The following is a 15,031-nucleotide window of genomic DNA, read 5'->3' as shown; positions in this document are numbered from 1 at the left end:
TTTCAGGGAATCCTCCAGACCCTGATTCCGAGACTACACCACATAACCACCAACGGCAAGTGTAAACCACTGTCGGACATGCTAGGTGACACAACACCCACATTCCTACACAGATTTAAACACGCACAACTCTCCGCCTTCGTGCGCACCTTACCACAGGGAACCGCACTCACCAGAGACCGCACGACATTCGAGACACTAAGCAACAACCCAGACCAACTACCACACGGGATCTCCTTCTTATACATGATGCTGCAGACAGAGACCTCCACTGATATGGGGAAATGGGAAAGAGCACTGAATAGAACGTTCACCGAAGCAGAGTGGGAGCAGATATGCTACCTCACCCACCACTGTTCGGTGCACAGCAAGACCCAAGAGACGGCCTTTAAAATCCTGACGAACTGGTACCGCACCCCACACCTCCTCCACAACATCGACCCAGAACACACTAACTTATGCTGGAGGTGCGAGAGGGAAATGGGAACCGTGCTACACATTTGGTGGGAATGCGAGGTAATCAGACCGTACTGGGAGGGCATACACGGGATATTGGGGATGTTCTCAGATGCACCCCCCCCCGGAACCAGCGGCAATGCTTCTCCACCACACCACAATGCCTAGATCTAAATATAAGAATTCCTTGACGATTAGGATACTGAACGCAGCCAAACAGGTACTCCCCCAATACTGGAAGCAAAAGACAGCACCCCCGCTAGGCGTATGGTTCGCTCAGATGGAAAAACTCAGGGCAATAGAGGACCTGACCATGACAGCCACAGCCTCGCCCCAGACTTACGCAGAGACTTGGACGCTGTGGCTACTCGAGACCGCCAAAGATGCATTCATAGAGAGGATCAAGGGCAGAGATGCTATCAGACCCCGACCCCCCCTTCCCACCACTACCTGAGAACGTGATTGACATGGGACTGGTAACCCACTATCACACCACCTTGCCGCTCCAATGCGCAACTGAAATCAGGCACTACTAACCAGCGAAATAACATACACCATCTTACATCCCTGCATAAACCCAACACGTTAGATACCTTGACACACCTTACTCCACCTATTGAAGCAGACACACACTGCAATTTGATAAGGCACACACAGTTAATAGCACACGAACAGGAATGTGACACAAAAGTCGGCAACCCACCACTCCTCTCACGGAGACGGTGGTATTGTGGAACACAAACACAACGACGAGCAGAAACTAACCTAACCACAACACATGGGACGTACGGACTGATGAATGCTCTTGTAATTTAAGGGACCTGCGCGTCCGACAACATTGCGGGCCTACGAGCCCAACCATGCATGTGACTAATTGAACTCAACAAATTGCAAAACGCTTAAATATGGTGACACTTGAGTGTCTAGGTCACTTAATACATTGGAGAATGCACTCCTGTGGGCCTGCGAGCCCGATAACACCTATGCCTACCAGACTACTTTGAAATCATACACTGGCTTATACGGAGACCTGCGAGTCTCAATCCTACCTAAACTAAGAAAAACAAAATAAAGAATATATTTACAAATATAATTATTTATTGAGCAACTGTCACTTCCTTAATGTTAGCAAAACCTAATAGCCAGCTATAAGTCAGAGATAGACAGCACTGATTGTTCTTTATTTTCATTTAATTTGGTGGACAAATCCAGGCAACGTGTCAGCTTAAGGAGAGCAAGAAAACAGGGCACAAGAGTATACTGAGAACGGGCAGCAGCTGAAATAGCATGCCCTTCGATGGGTCCCCGTTCAGATCTCAAGCTGGTTTTAGCTTGAGATCTGAGCGGGGACCCACAGAAGGGCAGGCTATTCGAGCTGTTGTCTGTCCTCAGCTCTCTTGCTACCCTTTTTTCTCTCCTTAAGTGTAAAGGGTAATCCTGAAGTGGTTTGTTTACGGTGCCTTGAGGGATATTGGCTATACCTAACTGATGATACCTTACAACAAGGTTGAAACAATTGTCTAGGGTGGCCGTATCTCTCGTGCAGAGGGAACTTGCTGGCATTTCGGATCTGGGCTGCCCGTATGAATGGTCAAGTCTGAAAGGCTTCAGAGATGTTCTCTCTGTAATAGCACAAGTTGAGCTAAAACCAGCTTGAGATCTGAGCGAGGACCCACCGAAGGGCAGGCTATTTGAGCTGTTGTCCGTTCTCACCTCTCTTGCTACTCTTTTTTTCTCTCCTTAAAGGGACCACTATAGTGCCCTGAGGGTGCCCCCACCCTCAGGGTCCCCCTCCTGCCGGGCTCTAGGGGGTGGAAGGGGTTAAATTTACCTCTTTTTCCAGCGCCAGGCGGGCGACTCTCCTCCTCCTCCATATCGCCGTCATCGGCTGAATGCGCATGCGCCGCGCATTCAACCAGTCCATAGGAAAGCATTATCAATGCTTTCCTTTGGACGCTGGCGTCTTCTCACTGTGAAAATCACAGTGAGAAGCGCAGAAGCGCCTCTAGCGGCTGTCAATGAGACAGCCACGAAAGGCTGGATTAACCCTATTATAAACATAGCAGTTTCTCTGAAACTGCTATGTTTATAGAAGAAAGGGTTAATCCTAGCTGGACCTGGCACCCAGACCACTTCATTAAGCTGAAGTGGTCTGGGTGCCTATAGTGGTCCTTTAAGTGTAAAGGGTAATCCTGAAGTGGAAGCGTTGCTTACGGTGCCTTGAGGGATATTGGCTATACCCAACTGATGATACCTTACAAGATTGAAACAATCGTCTGGGGTTGTCGTATCTCTCATGCAGAGGGAACTTGCTGGCATTTCGGATCTGGACTGCCCGTATGAGTGGGACAAGTCTGATATGCTTCAGAGATGTTCTCTCTGTAATGGAACAAGTTGAGCTAAAACCAGCTTGAGATCTGAGCGGGGACCCACCAAAGGGCAGGCTATTTGAGCTGTTGTCCATCCTCACCTCTCTTGCTACCCTTTTTTTCTCTCCTTAACGTGTCAGCTTAGGTAACTTTTACTGCGAAAAATGCACGGAGGGTATATCATGGCTTGCAGTTGCAATAACATGTAAAGCCTGGCTAATAGGATAGCAGTTGTAATTTTAAGATATGTATAAATACACCGGAGTACTAGAAGAGAGGTTACAGATGTCTCCGGAGCTGAGGCACACACAGGCAGCCAGCTCCGTTCTGATAATCGAAGTTAGTTTCATCCAGGAATCCTAGAACTCAAAACACATTTCTCTATTCTAGGGAGACAAAAGATGCTGGGTTCCATTTATTGGTTATTTCTAGGATAATGTTTGTTTTCTGATATATATTAATGGTGTGAAATCCTACAAACACTCACCTCTCCAGTAAGCAAAGAGATGATCTCCAGGGTGAGATCCAAGATCTTCTCATCAATCTGAGTCCAGTCCATGTTCTTCAGCACAGGGTAACTACAATGTTCTGACAATGGGTTCTGGCCCTTGTGGAAGGGATAGACGTTAATGAAAATGATATATATTCTGGTCTGATAGAACTGTGTCTGAAGATATATATATATATATATATAATATCAATTTGCTAACACCACACAGTTAAATTAAAGGTTTAGTCTAGGCACCATAACACTACAGACTACCACTATAGAGGTTATGGTACGATGAGTCCCTTTGGGGCCATCACGCTGCAAATAGTCAAACTGGTTTTGAACAGTTTGCCAATTACCTGGGTCCCATGGTCCCAGTCTTATTACGAATTGGTGCCAGCGTACTCATGGCACTAAAATTACTACCGCAATGCGCTGTAGTGATTATGGTGATTAGACTGCCCCTTTTGTCCATAATGTGGTCATGGTAAACTGAAGATGGGTTCTAGATTCAAAACATATTTAAATATCATTAAAATAAACTATGACAGCACTGCTGGGCAATTTGAATCCAGTTTGGCTTTAACCTAAATCATATTAATTTTGCATAAGTAATCTTTAAGGTTTTATTACAATTAAAAATGTTAAAGGAAAATGTGCTTAATTAAATATGACTTATAGCTATGAGTATTTAGAGCCAAACAATCTTTTATTTGTTTGTCATAAGCTGTGCTTTCAGCTCGGCTACTCTGGCCTTGAATTTGAAATTCACCTTTAATTCTCACTTTAGTAATTAACCCTGATAGAGGTGAAAGCTCAGACACACATACCTGTAACCATATGGGTGCGCATTCACAGACAAAAACACAGCCATACCGACACAGAAACACATACAGGTATGCATTGTGTGTAGGTACACACTCACTGTAATACTCTAAAACAGAGGGAAACATTAGGAGGAAGTGACGGACATGAACGGGGAGATAAACGTGTAAGACATAGTAAACATTACACTTCTAAAAGCTGGTATATTGAACATGAGGACCCAATACTGGCTCAGGTACCAGATTTCAAAATCCAGCCAAAGGTTTTGCCCATACAGAAGATAAACAACTCAAAAGTAGGTAAATTACCATGTTAAAAAACTGTATTACACATTCAGACACTTAATACCAATCTGTGAACAAAACGAAAAACAGTGATCACAAAAACTAAGTGTATGCTGGTGTTTAAAAAGGGGAATTCAAAGGCGCCTATTTGGTAAGTCCAAAATCTGACTGCTTACATAAGTATCCAGGATATAAGGCAACTGTTCATGTGAATGTATACGTGCATACAATTAGGTATCTCTGTATGCACACTTTAGGGCAGATTATATCAGCCTTAAACAGGATATACACAAGGTCAGAAGGATCTATGTTAGTCTCTATTAAAAAGACATATACAACTGCAATAAATATATAGACTAAAGTAGGTGGCTTTAAGAGATTAGTTGATGTACTACCATGTACTACCCAGAGGGGGAGAGGTAAATAGGAGTTGGAAGATGAGAGTTAAGTAGTAGATATCAACTAACATCCCCTAAAGTTACTCCTGATTATATATTACTGCTAGGTATATAGCAGAGTATCTGGGAATAGCAAAATCGAATTTGGAAGGGGGGGGGGGGGCACAAATGACATGCCCTAGGCATGACATAACTCAGGCACTGCCCCCCCCCCCCCCCTTCCAAATTTCTCTTCCTGACAGAAACAGGCCCTCACTAATGCATGCACCGACACACGATACACTCACTGGCAGATACACAGTCATTGTCACACAAATGGAGGTTTTTAGTTACCTTCTAATGGCCATGAGAGGGTATGCCCACATGCCACGTCAAAACAGAACTCTTAGGAGGGTCAGTGTAGGACCCGCTTTAGGGGGGCCTGCCTTGACGTTGGTCACTCCATGGGGCCCCGGTGCGAAACTGATCCGTGGGCCCCCCCCTACCCTGACCCACTCCCCCCTGACTGTGGCCCCCCCGACACATACAGACACAAACACATACACACACCCCCGACAGACACATACATACAGAGACACACACACAGAGACACAGACACACACCCCCGACAGACACATACATACAGAGACACACACACAGAGACACAGACACACACACAGACAGAGACAGACACACACACAGACAGAGACAGACACACACACAGACAGAGACAGACACACACACAGACAGAGACAGACACACACACAGACAGAGACAGACACACACACAGACAGAGACAGACACACACACAGACAGAGACAGACACACACACAGACAGAGACAGACACACACACAGACAGAGACAGACACACACACAGACAGAGACAGACACACACACAGACAGAGACAGACACACACACAGACAGAGACAGACACACACACAGACAGAGACAGACACACACACAGACAGAGACAGACACACACACACACAGAGACAGACACACACACACACAGAGACAGACACACACACACACAGAGACAGACACACACACATACAGAGACAGACACACACACATACAGAGACAGACACACACACATACAGAGACAGACACACACACACATACAGAGACAGACACACACACACATACAGAGACAGACACACACACACATACAGAGACAGACACACACACACATACAGAGACAGACACACACACATACAGAGACAGACACACATACAGAGACAGACACACACACACATACAGAGACAGACACACACACACATACAGAGACAGACACACACACACATACAGAGACAGACACACACACATACAGAGACAGACACACACACACACAGAGACAGACACACACACACACAGAGACAGACACACACACACATACAGAGACAGACACACACACATACAGAGACAGACACACACACATACAGAGACAGACACACACACATACAGAGACAGACACACACACATACAGAGACAGACACACACACATACAGAGACAGACACACACACACAGAGACAGACACACACACACACAGAGACAGACACACACACACACATACAGAGACAGACACACACATACAGAGACAGACACACACATACAGAGACAGACACACACATACAGAGACAGACACACACATACAGAGAGACACACACATACAGAGACAGACACACACATACAGAGACAGACACACACATACAGAGACAGACACACACATACAGAGACAGACACACACATACAGAGACAGACACACACATACAGAGACAGACACACACATACAGAGACACAGACACACACATACAGAGACACAGACACACAATCATACACACATACAGAGACACATACATACACAGACATACATACACACACATACACAGACATACATACACACACATACAGAGACAAAGACACAGGCATACATACACACAGAGACACAGACAGACACACACATACAAAGACATACATACGGATACACACACACAGACATACATACATACGGATACACACAGAGACAGACACACAGACAGACACACATACAGAGACAGACACACATACAGAGACAGACACACATACATACATACATACATACACACACATACAGAGACAGACACAGACATACACATACAGAGACACACACATACACACATACAGAGACACAGACACACACATACAAACATACAGAGACACAGACACACACATACATATACAGAGAGACACACACATACAGAGACACAGACACACATACAGAGACACAGACACACATACAGAGACACAGACACACATACACATATACAGAGACACAGACATACATACACACAGACACAAAGACATACAGAGACACAAATACACAAAATGTTTCCTACCATGTGTGACTTTCCCTGGGGTCCGGTGGTGGCTCAGCCTGATGGGAGTCAGAGTTCCCACTCTGACTCCCTCCTCCTTTCGGTTTCCTCCCACGCAGGCTCTCAGTATGCTGGGAGGAGTGACGTGCGGTCACTTCCTCCCAGCCATGATGATGTAATCACAGGGGGCCCGGTCGCGCTCTTAAAGTGCCCAGCGCAGACCGGGCCCCCTTACAATCCATGTCCATCGGGTGGCCCTGACAGCATGGGCCACCCGATGAACCCCTTAACATGCGGCCGCGGCGGTTTGCTGCACGGGCCGGGGCCGCAAAGCATGGCAGCTGCTACCCGGTCGCGGGGCCCGCGACCGCGGTACGTACGCCACTGCTAACATACATACAGATACACAGACACACACTAACATACACACACTAACATACATACAGATACACAGACACACACTACATATTTTAACCACCCCCCTGCTTACATACCTTTTTGGTTCAGGAGGGTGGCATCTGGCTGAGTGTGATGGGAGTCTGGCTCCCTCCTCTCTCTGCTTCTTGGTAAGCAGGGAGAGCATTACACAGTAAAGGGTCCTGACTGGGCTCCTGATCATTGAAGCATTCTCTTCAATAACGGGTGGCCCATGCAGGCGGCGCAAGTCAACGTGTGTGCGTGGCGTCGGCGTTGTGCGCCCACGCGCACAGGGATCACATACTCCTCTGCTCCCCCGGGCCCTAGCTCCACTTCTGGTAAGACCTGCTGGGCCCGAAGGAGGCGCTTGACTCGAACGGTCGGCGCAAATTCTGTTGTGTGTCTGTGTTACAGACACAAAGTGGCTGGGTGGCGGGCCCCCTACCTCAGTCGGGCCCTGGGACCATGTCCGAAGTGACCGACCGCTCAGTCCGCCCCTGCCTATTGCAGACAAGAGGTTTGAGCAGGGAAAAATGTAAGGTGTTAGGAATACGTAAGGAGGCAGGAACCGACAGAGAATAGGAGACAGGATTAATTCTCCTAATGATACGGAATGGACCAAGGAATCTGGGGCAAACTTCATGCTAGGAACTTTTAATTTAACGTTGCGCGATGAGAACTGTAAAGGATCACCTGATACCCCGACTGGGTAGCTCCGCCAAGGACTGCTTCCTAGCTGGAACAGGGGACAAACCACAGTACTTCTACCCACAGTCACCGTGGCTTGACTGGTGCCCTGGAGCCGGATGGAGAACTAGCTCTGACACCACCAGGCACTGGACGATACTCAGTCTTGGGAGCTCTGGAACTGAATGGGGAATTAGCGCTAGTCCTTACAAGGACTTTCCCAGTTGAATCTCCTGCATGCTGGACCAGCAGACACAGGAGCAAATCTTCTTTCCCTCCAATAACAGGACGACACACAGTTTTGGAGTGTAAGCTGGAATAGCAGTTTAACCCCTTAACGACCGAGGGCGGTTCAGGACCGTGTTCGGCATTTTAGCATTTAGCATGGTTTTATGTATTTACTCGATCACCATCGTTCCCCGGCGGCGCTCCCGTTGTGGGGAGACTGTCTGCAGCCCAGACAGTCTCCCCATGGCAGATTAAGACCCAATAGGTGTCCATGTGTCTGCCTGCAGGGGGACTGTCTGTGCTGACAGGCAGTCTCCCTGCAAGTGTAAAATAAAATTAAAAATACATGTTAATGTTAATAAAAAAAATAATAATTATATATGTACATATATTATATCTATATAATATGTCTATATATCATAGATATATATATATATATATATATATATATATGTCATACTAAGTGTATTTTTATATTACTATATACATATATTGATATAAAAATACACTTATAATTAAATTACACACGTATATATATATATATATATATATATATATATATTATAAAATACAAATAAGTAAATTAAATAATGTAAAAATAATATTTTTTTACAAAAATTATATATCTATATGAAATTTTATTCTAACTGTATTTTGATATTAATATATATATATATTTATATCAAAATACACTTGGAATGAAATTGTATATATATCTATGTATATATAAATAAAAATAATACGAAATATACATGTCCATATACAAAATTACATAAATAATTATATAAATATACACATAGACTTCAAATATATAAATATGCATATATATTTAAATTCTACATGCGTATTTATGTAATATTTTTACATAACTAAGTAATTTTATTGATTGCAATTTGAGAGACCTGCCTGACAACCCAGGCCAAAAGTCCAGAGAATTTAATTTGCTAGCACTGTATTTTACCCTGTAACTTTCTACGACACCCTAAAACCTGTACATGGGGGTACTGTTTTACTCGGGAGACTTCGCTGAACACAAATATTAGTGATTCAAAACAGTAAAACATATCACAGCGATGATATTGTCAGTGGAAGTGACTTTTTCACACACCAACAGCACTTTTACTGATGATATAATTGTTGTGATACGTTTTCCTGTTTTGAAACACTAATATTTGTGTTCAGCAAAGTCTCCCGAGTTCAACAGTACCCCCCATGTACAGGTTTTATAGAGTTTTTGAAAGTTACAGGGTCAAATATATGTGTCAAATATTTTTACATTGAAAATTGCCAGGTTGGTTACGTTGCCTTTGAGAGCGTATGGTAGCCCAGGAATGAGAATTACCCCCATGATGGCATACCATTTGCAAAAGAAGACAACCCAAGGTATTGCAAATGGGGTATGTCCAGTGTTTTTTAGTAGCCAGTCACAAACACTGGCCAAAATTAGCGTTCAATTTAGTTTTTTACTTTTTTCACACACAAACAAATATGAACGCCAACATTGGCCAGTGTTTGTGACTAAGTGGCTACTAAAAAAGACTGGACATACCCCATATTGAATACCATGGGTTGTCTACTTTAAAAAAAAAAATATATGTACATGTGGGGTGTTATTCAGAGATTTATGGCGGATAATAGTGTTACAATGTCACTATTGATAAATTTTAAAAATTTATGTTTCGAAACCGCAATATCCTACAACAAAAATAAAGAATAATAAAAAAAAAAAAATCCCTTTGTTTATGAACCCTAGTCACACCTCCCTGCATGTGACTTGCACAGCCTTCCATAAACACTTCCTGTAAAGAGAGCCCTATTTAGGCTTTCTTTATTGCAAGTTCTGTTTAATTAAGATTTTCTTATCCCCTGGTATGTTAATAGCTTGCTAGACCCTGCAAGAGCCTCCTGTATGTGATTAAAGTTCAATTTAGAGATTAAGATACAATTATTTAAGGTAAATTACATCTGTTTGAAAGTGAAACCAGTTGTTTTTTTCATGCAGGCTCTGTCAATCATAGCCAGGGGAGGTGTGGCTAGGGCTGCATAAACAGAAACAAAGTGATTTAACTCCTAAATGACAGTGAATTGAGCAGTGAAATTGCAGGGAAATGATCTATACACTAAAACTGCTTTATTTAGCTAAAGTAATTTAGGTGACTATAGTTTTCCTTTAAGGTAAATAATCCAATAACGTAATTATCCCCAGACAGAAAAAACACAAACACATATTTTTACAAAGTCTAAAAAGTACCCCAAAATACAACATATCCCCATGTTAGCCCTGATCTGGGTGAACAACATATCCAAACATCACCCAGATCAGAGCAGGGGTTCAGGAAATTCCTGGAAGTCTCTTTTGACTGACCGCACGCATGGTTTCATGCCCAAAACAATTCCAGAGAATCAGGGCTTGCGGACGGTCTAGTTCGGTAGTTTGCAAACGAACAAACTACCAGAGTCAATAGTCTTACCCTGGAGCTTGTTCCCTTCATCTAGACCAGTGGTTCCCAACCTTTTTTCTCCTGAGTACCCCTTGGCAGCCCATTTCCATAAATAGTACCTTGTATTAGCAAAATATTTGTAATTATTTTAGTTGCTGTTATTTCAAATGTATATGCATTTCTCTGTCCCATCTCCCCCTTTTCTCTGTTCCAGGCTCCTCACAGTGCAGATACACTCATGCTGATTACAGATGCAATCACTGACACAAACATACAGATATGCACACTGACACACGCAGATACACAGACATACAGATACACACACACACTGACACACGCAGATACACAAACATACAGATACACACACTGACCCACACACAGATAGACATACAAATATGCACACTGACACAGATATACAGATACACACACACAAAGATACAGACACACAGATACCTAGACTGACACACACTGACACACAAACACACAGATACACACACTGACATACAGGCATACAGATACACACACAGATACACAGATACACTGACACACACACAAAGATATACAGATACACTGACACACACAGATACACTGACACATACACGCAGACATACAAATACGCAAATTGGCACAAACACAGATATACACAATGACACACACAGATACACAGATACAGATACCCACTGGCACATACACGCAGACATACAGATGCGCACATTGGCACAAACACACACAGTTAAACAGACATACAGATACACACTGACCCATACACAGACATACAGATGCAAACACTGACAAACACAGACACACGCAGATACACAGACATACAAATATGCACAATGACACATACGCACAGTGACAAACACACAAACATACAGATATGCACACTGACACACACACAGATACACTGACAGACATACACGGACACTGACAAACACACAGATACACAAACATACACGGGGCAAGCGTACCACAGATTGGGAACAGCAGATCTAGACAAGTGATCTCACCCAACAGTTTCCTTCTAAGCTGAATAGAAACGAACGCATGCGATGATGGAAGTTCAGCGGCGTTCAGGAGTTTCTGTATCCGATTCCAGTCCCATAAGATTCATGCCCAAACACCGCTGCCTGCGTTCATGCGAACAAGATGGCCGCCACCTCGTGGTTGTTCATAGGAATCGCGGCCACCCACACGAACAATTAGAACACTGCGGTGAGAAACGTTCCAAGTTGTTAACAGGTGCTAACAAACTCCAGGGTGGTCTCTGTTCATGCGGTTGTTCGGTAAACGAACCATATAGTCCACGAACAGAATCTGTTTGAAGTATATTAGCCCATTCTATTGCAGGGGCCATAGTCACAGGGTAAAAGGCTAGCAAGTAGTCCCCTCCAAGAACTTGTGGCAAACTCACTTGAAAAGGGGAGTTTGTCACAATAACCACACCCTCTCACCCACTTGGTAAACAGGGTTGGCACCCCACCGTTTATCTGCATAAAATTTGAAACGATCAGCCGCGGATTTGAGAGCGGAATTAACTTTGGTCCAAGTATCATGAATAGAAGCAAGGTAATCATCCAAAGCAGGGATAGCTGTGTCAGAGAAGACAGCCGGTAGGACAGTAGGATGACAACCGTTATTAATAAAAAACGGGCTATGTCCGGAAGAGTCATGATTAGCATTGTTCCTAGCGAACTCGGCCCAGGGTAGTAATTAGGACCAATTATCCTGAGTGCTATTAACAAAACAACGCAGATACAATTCTAATGACTAATTAGCCCTCTCAGCTGTGCCATTGGTTTGGGGATGGTAAGAGGACGAAAATGATAATTCAATGCCCAACTGCTTATTGAAAGCCCTCCAAATACAAGACACAAACTGGGAACCTCTGTCAGACACAATATTGTGGGAAATGCCATGCAGATGGACAATTTCCCATATAAAAAATAAGAACCAAGTCTTGAGAGGAAGGCAACTTTTTGAGTGGAACAAAAATGAGCCATCTTGGAAAAGCGGTCAACCACCATAAGGATGGTGGTATAGTCATTGGAGCTAGGAAGTTCCACAATGAAATCCATGGACAAATGGGACCACGGAACACTAGGCACACAAAGTGGTTGTAATAAGCCACATGGAAGCTTATGACAAACTTTCGAAACTGTGCAAACTGAACAAGCCTGCACATTATCGTTAACGTCTTTCCTGCGAGTATCCCTCCAAAATGATCTCATGATCATGGAAATGGATTTATTAATGCCTGGGTGTCCAGCAGTCACGTTGTTGTGGAACACCCTCATGACATTCTCTCTTTCACTCAATGGAACAAGCAATTTATCTAATGGTTTATTGCATGGCGCCTGAGCCTCCATGATGGCGCCAAGCAGAGGTGAAGATAATGAAAGGACAATGGAAGCGATTATACATTCAGGTGGAACAATAGGGGACGTCTCTTGTTGCTGCACTGATTCAGTATCAAACAGTCTAGACAAGGCGTCCGCCTTCACGTTTTTGGGACCGAGTCTGTAAGTTATAAGAAAGTTGAGGTGAGATAGGAACAAAGACCATCTAGCCTGTCTAGAAGACAGACGCTTTGCGTCCCCTATATATGCCAAATTCTTATGGTCAGTAATGATCAAAAGGGGATCCTTGGAACCTTCCAAAAGATGTCACCACTATTTAAGCGCTAATATAATGGCCAACAACTATTGCCAATATCATAATTATGCTCAGCGGGGGAAAACTTTCTAGAGAAGTACCCACATGGATGCAAAGGGGTGTCCTGACTGTCCCTCTGAGAGAGAACAGCCCTACCCCAGTATGAAGGGTTTGCTGGTGTTAGGATGAATCACTATATCAGCAGATGCAAACCTTTGTTTGAGAAGTTAAAAAGCCTCTCTAGCGTCCTTAGACCATATCGTACTGTTAGCCCCATTGCGTGTCATATTGGTGATGGGAGTTATCACAGACGAGAACCCTTTAATAAATCTTCTGTAGTAATTAGCAAACCCAATGAACCTTTGAATGGCTTTTAGGCCATTGGGCAATGGCCAATGTAGAACAGCCTCTAGTTTATGAGGGTCCATCTGAAAACCAGAAGCAGAAATATTACACCCCAGAAATTGTACTTCAGTCTGATCAAAAATGCACTTTTCCAGTTTGCAATAAAGTTGATTGTTAAGTAAAGTTTGCAATACTTGTTTGACCTGTTTGTGGGGAGTCTGAAGGTTATGAGAATAAATAAGGATATCATCCAGGTATACCAGGACAAATTAATAAATATAGTCCCTGAGTACATCATTAATAAAGTCCTGGAACACAGCCGGAGCATTGCATAACAAGGTACCCATAGTGCCCATTTCTAGTGTTAAATGCCGTTTTCCACTCTGTGATTTTCTTTAATCCTTACCAAATTGTACGCAAGATTGTAGCACCCTGGAGTCTGTCAAACAATTCGGAAATGAGTGGAACTGGATAGGCATTTTTAATTGTGATCTTGTTTAGTGCCCTGTAGTCAATGCATGCAACTCTCCATCTTTTTTTCCTACAAAAAAGAAGCCTGCACCAGCAAGTGAGGATGATTTAGGGGACAAAAGTAGGGGGGCAGTTATAAAACGTGTATGTATGTGTGTAGATATATATATATATATATATATATACACACACATACACACACACACTACCTTTATCACACTGCAAAGTGCAGTCTCAGCCAAGTAAGTAACGTGTCTCACCTTAGATGTAGCTGCACTGTCCGTTCAGCTCGCATCTACCCCATGGATTAAATAATCCATGTATTTTCTACAACCCCTTCCCCCCCCCTCATGTTTCTATTCCTTTCCATTTAAAATATTTTCTTCCCCCTTCTTCCATGTCTAAGATGTAGTGTGTATTGTATGCAGCATGTGTATTAAATACATTGTTTGTGTAGTGAATGCAGTGTGTATAGTGTATCTAGTGTTTTTGTGGTGGATGCAGTGTCTGTAATATTGTCTGTGTAGTGCATGTGGTGTTGGATAAGTGCTGTGGGGTGAGCCATTTAAAGTAAATTGAGCTTACCCCCTCCCTGCCTCTTACCTGTGGGCTGGAAAAGGGGGACAGTGTGT

General features: G+C 43.6%; 1 protein-coding gene across 3 annotated transcripts in view; it reads right to left on the bottom strand.

The window, feature by feature from the left end:
* Positions 1–15,031, bottom strand: part of LOC134574536 (gastrula zinc finger protein XlCGF26.1-like) — a 229,658-nt gene that overhangs the window by 99,105 nt on the left and 115,522 nt on the right. For all 3 annotated transcript variants that reach the window (XM_063433650.1, XM_063433652.1, XM_063433649.1), the window contains exon 2: positions 3,313–3,432. In XM_063433650.1, coding sequence (XP_063289720.1) covers positions 3,313–3,384 — 72 coding nt within the window. In that variant the 5' untranslated portion in view covers positions 3,385–3,432. The remainder of the gene's footprint in view (positions 1–3,312; positions 3,433–15,031) is intronic.

The sequence above is a fragment of the Pelobates fuscus genome, chromosome 10, assembly GCF_036172605.1.
Source record: "Pelobates fuscus isolate aPelFus1 chromosome 10, aPelFus1.pri, whole genome shotgun sequence".
Lineage (NCBI taxonomy): Eukaryota > Metazoa > Chordata > Amphibia > Anura > Pelobatidae > Pelobates > Pelobates fuscus.
This window is presented reverse-complemented; position numbering and strand designations above follow the sequence as displayed.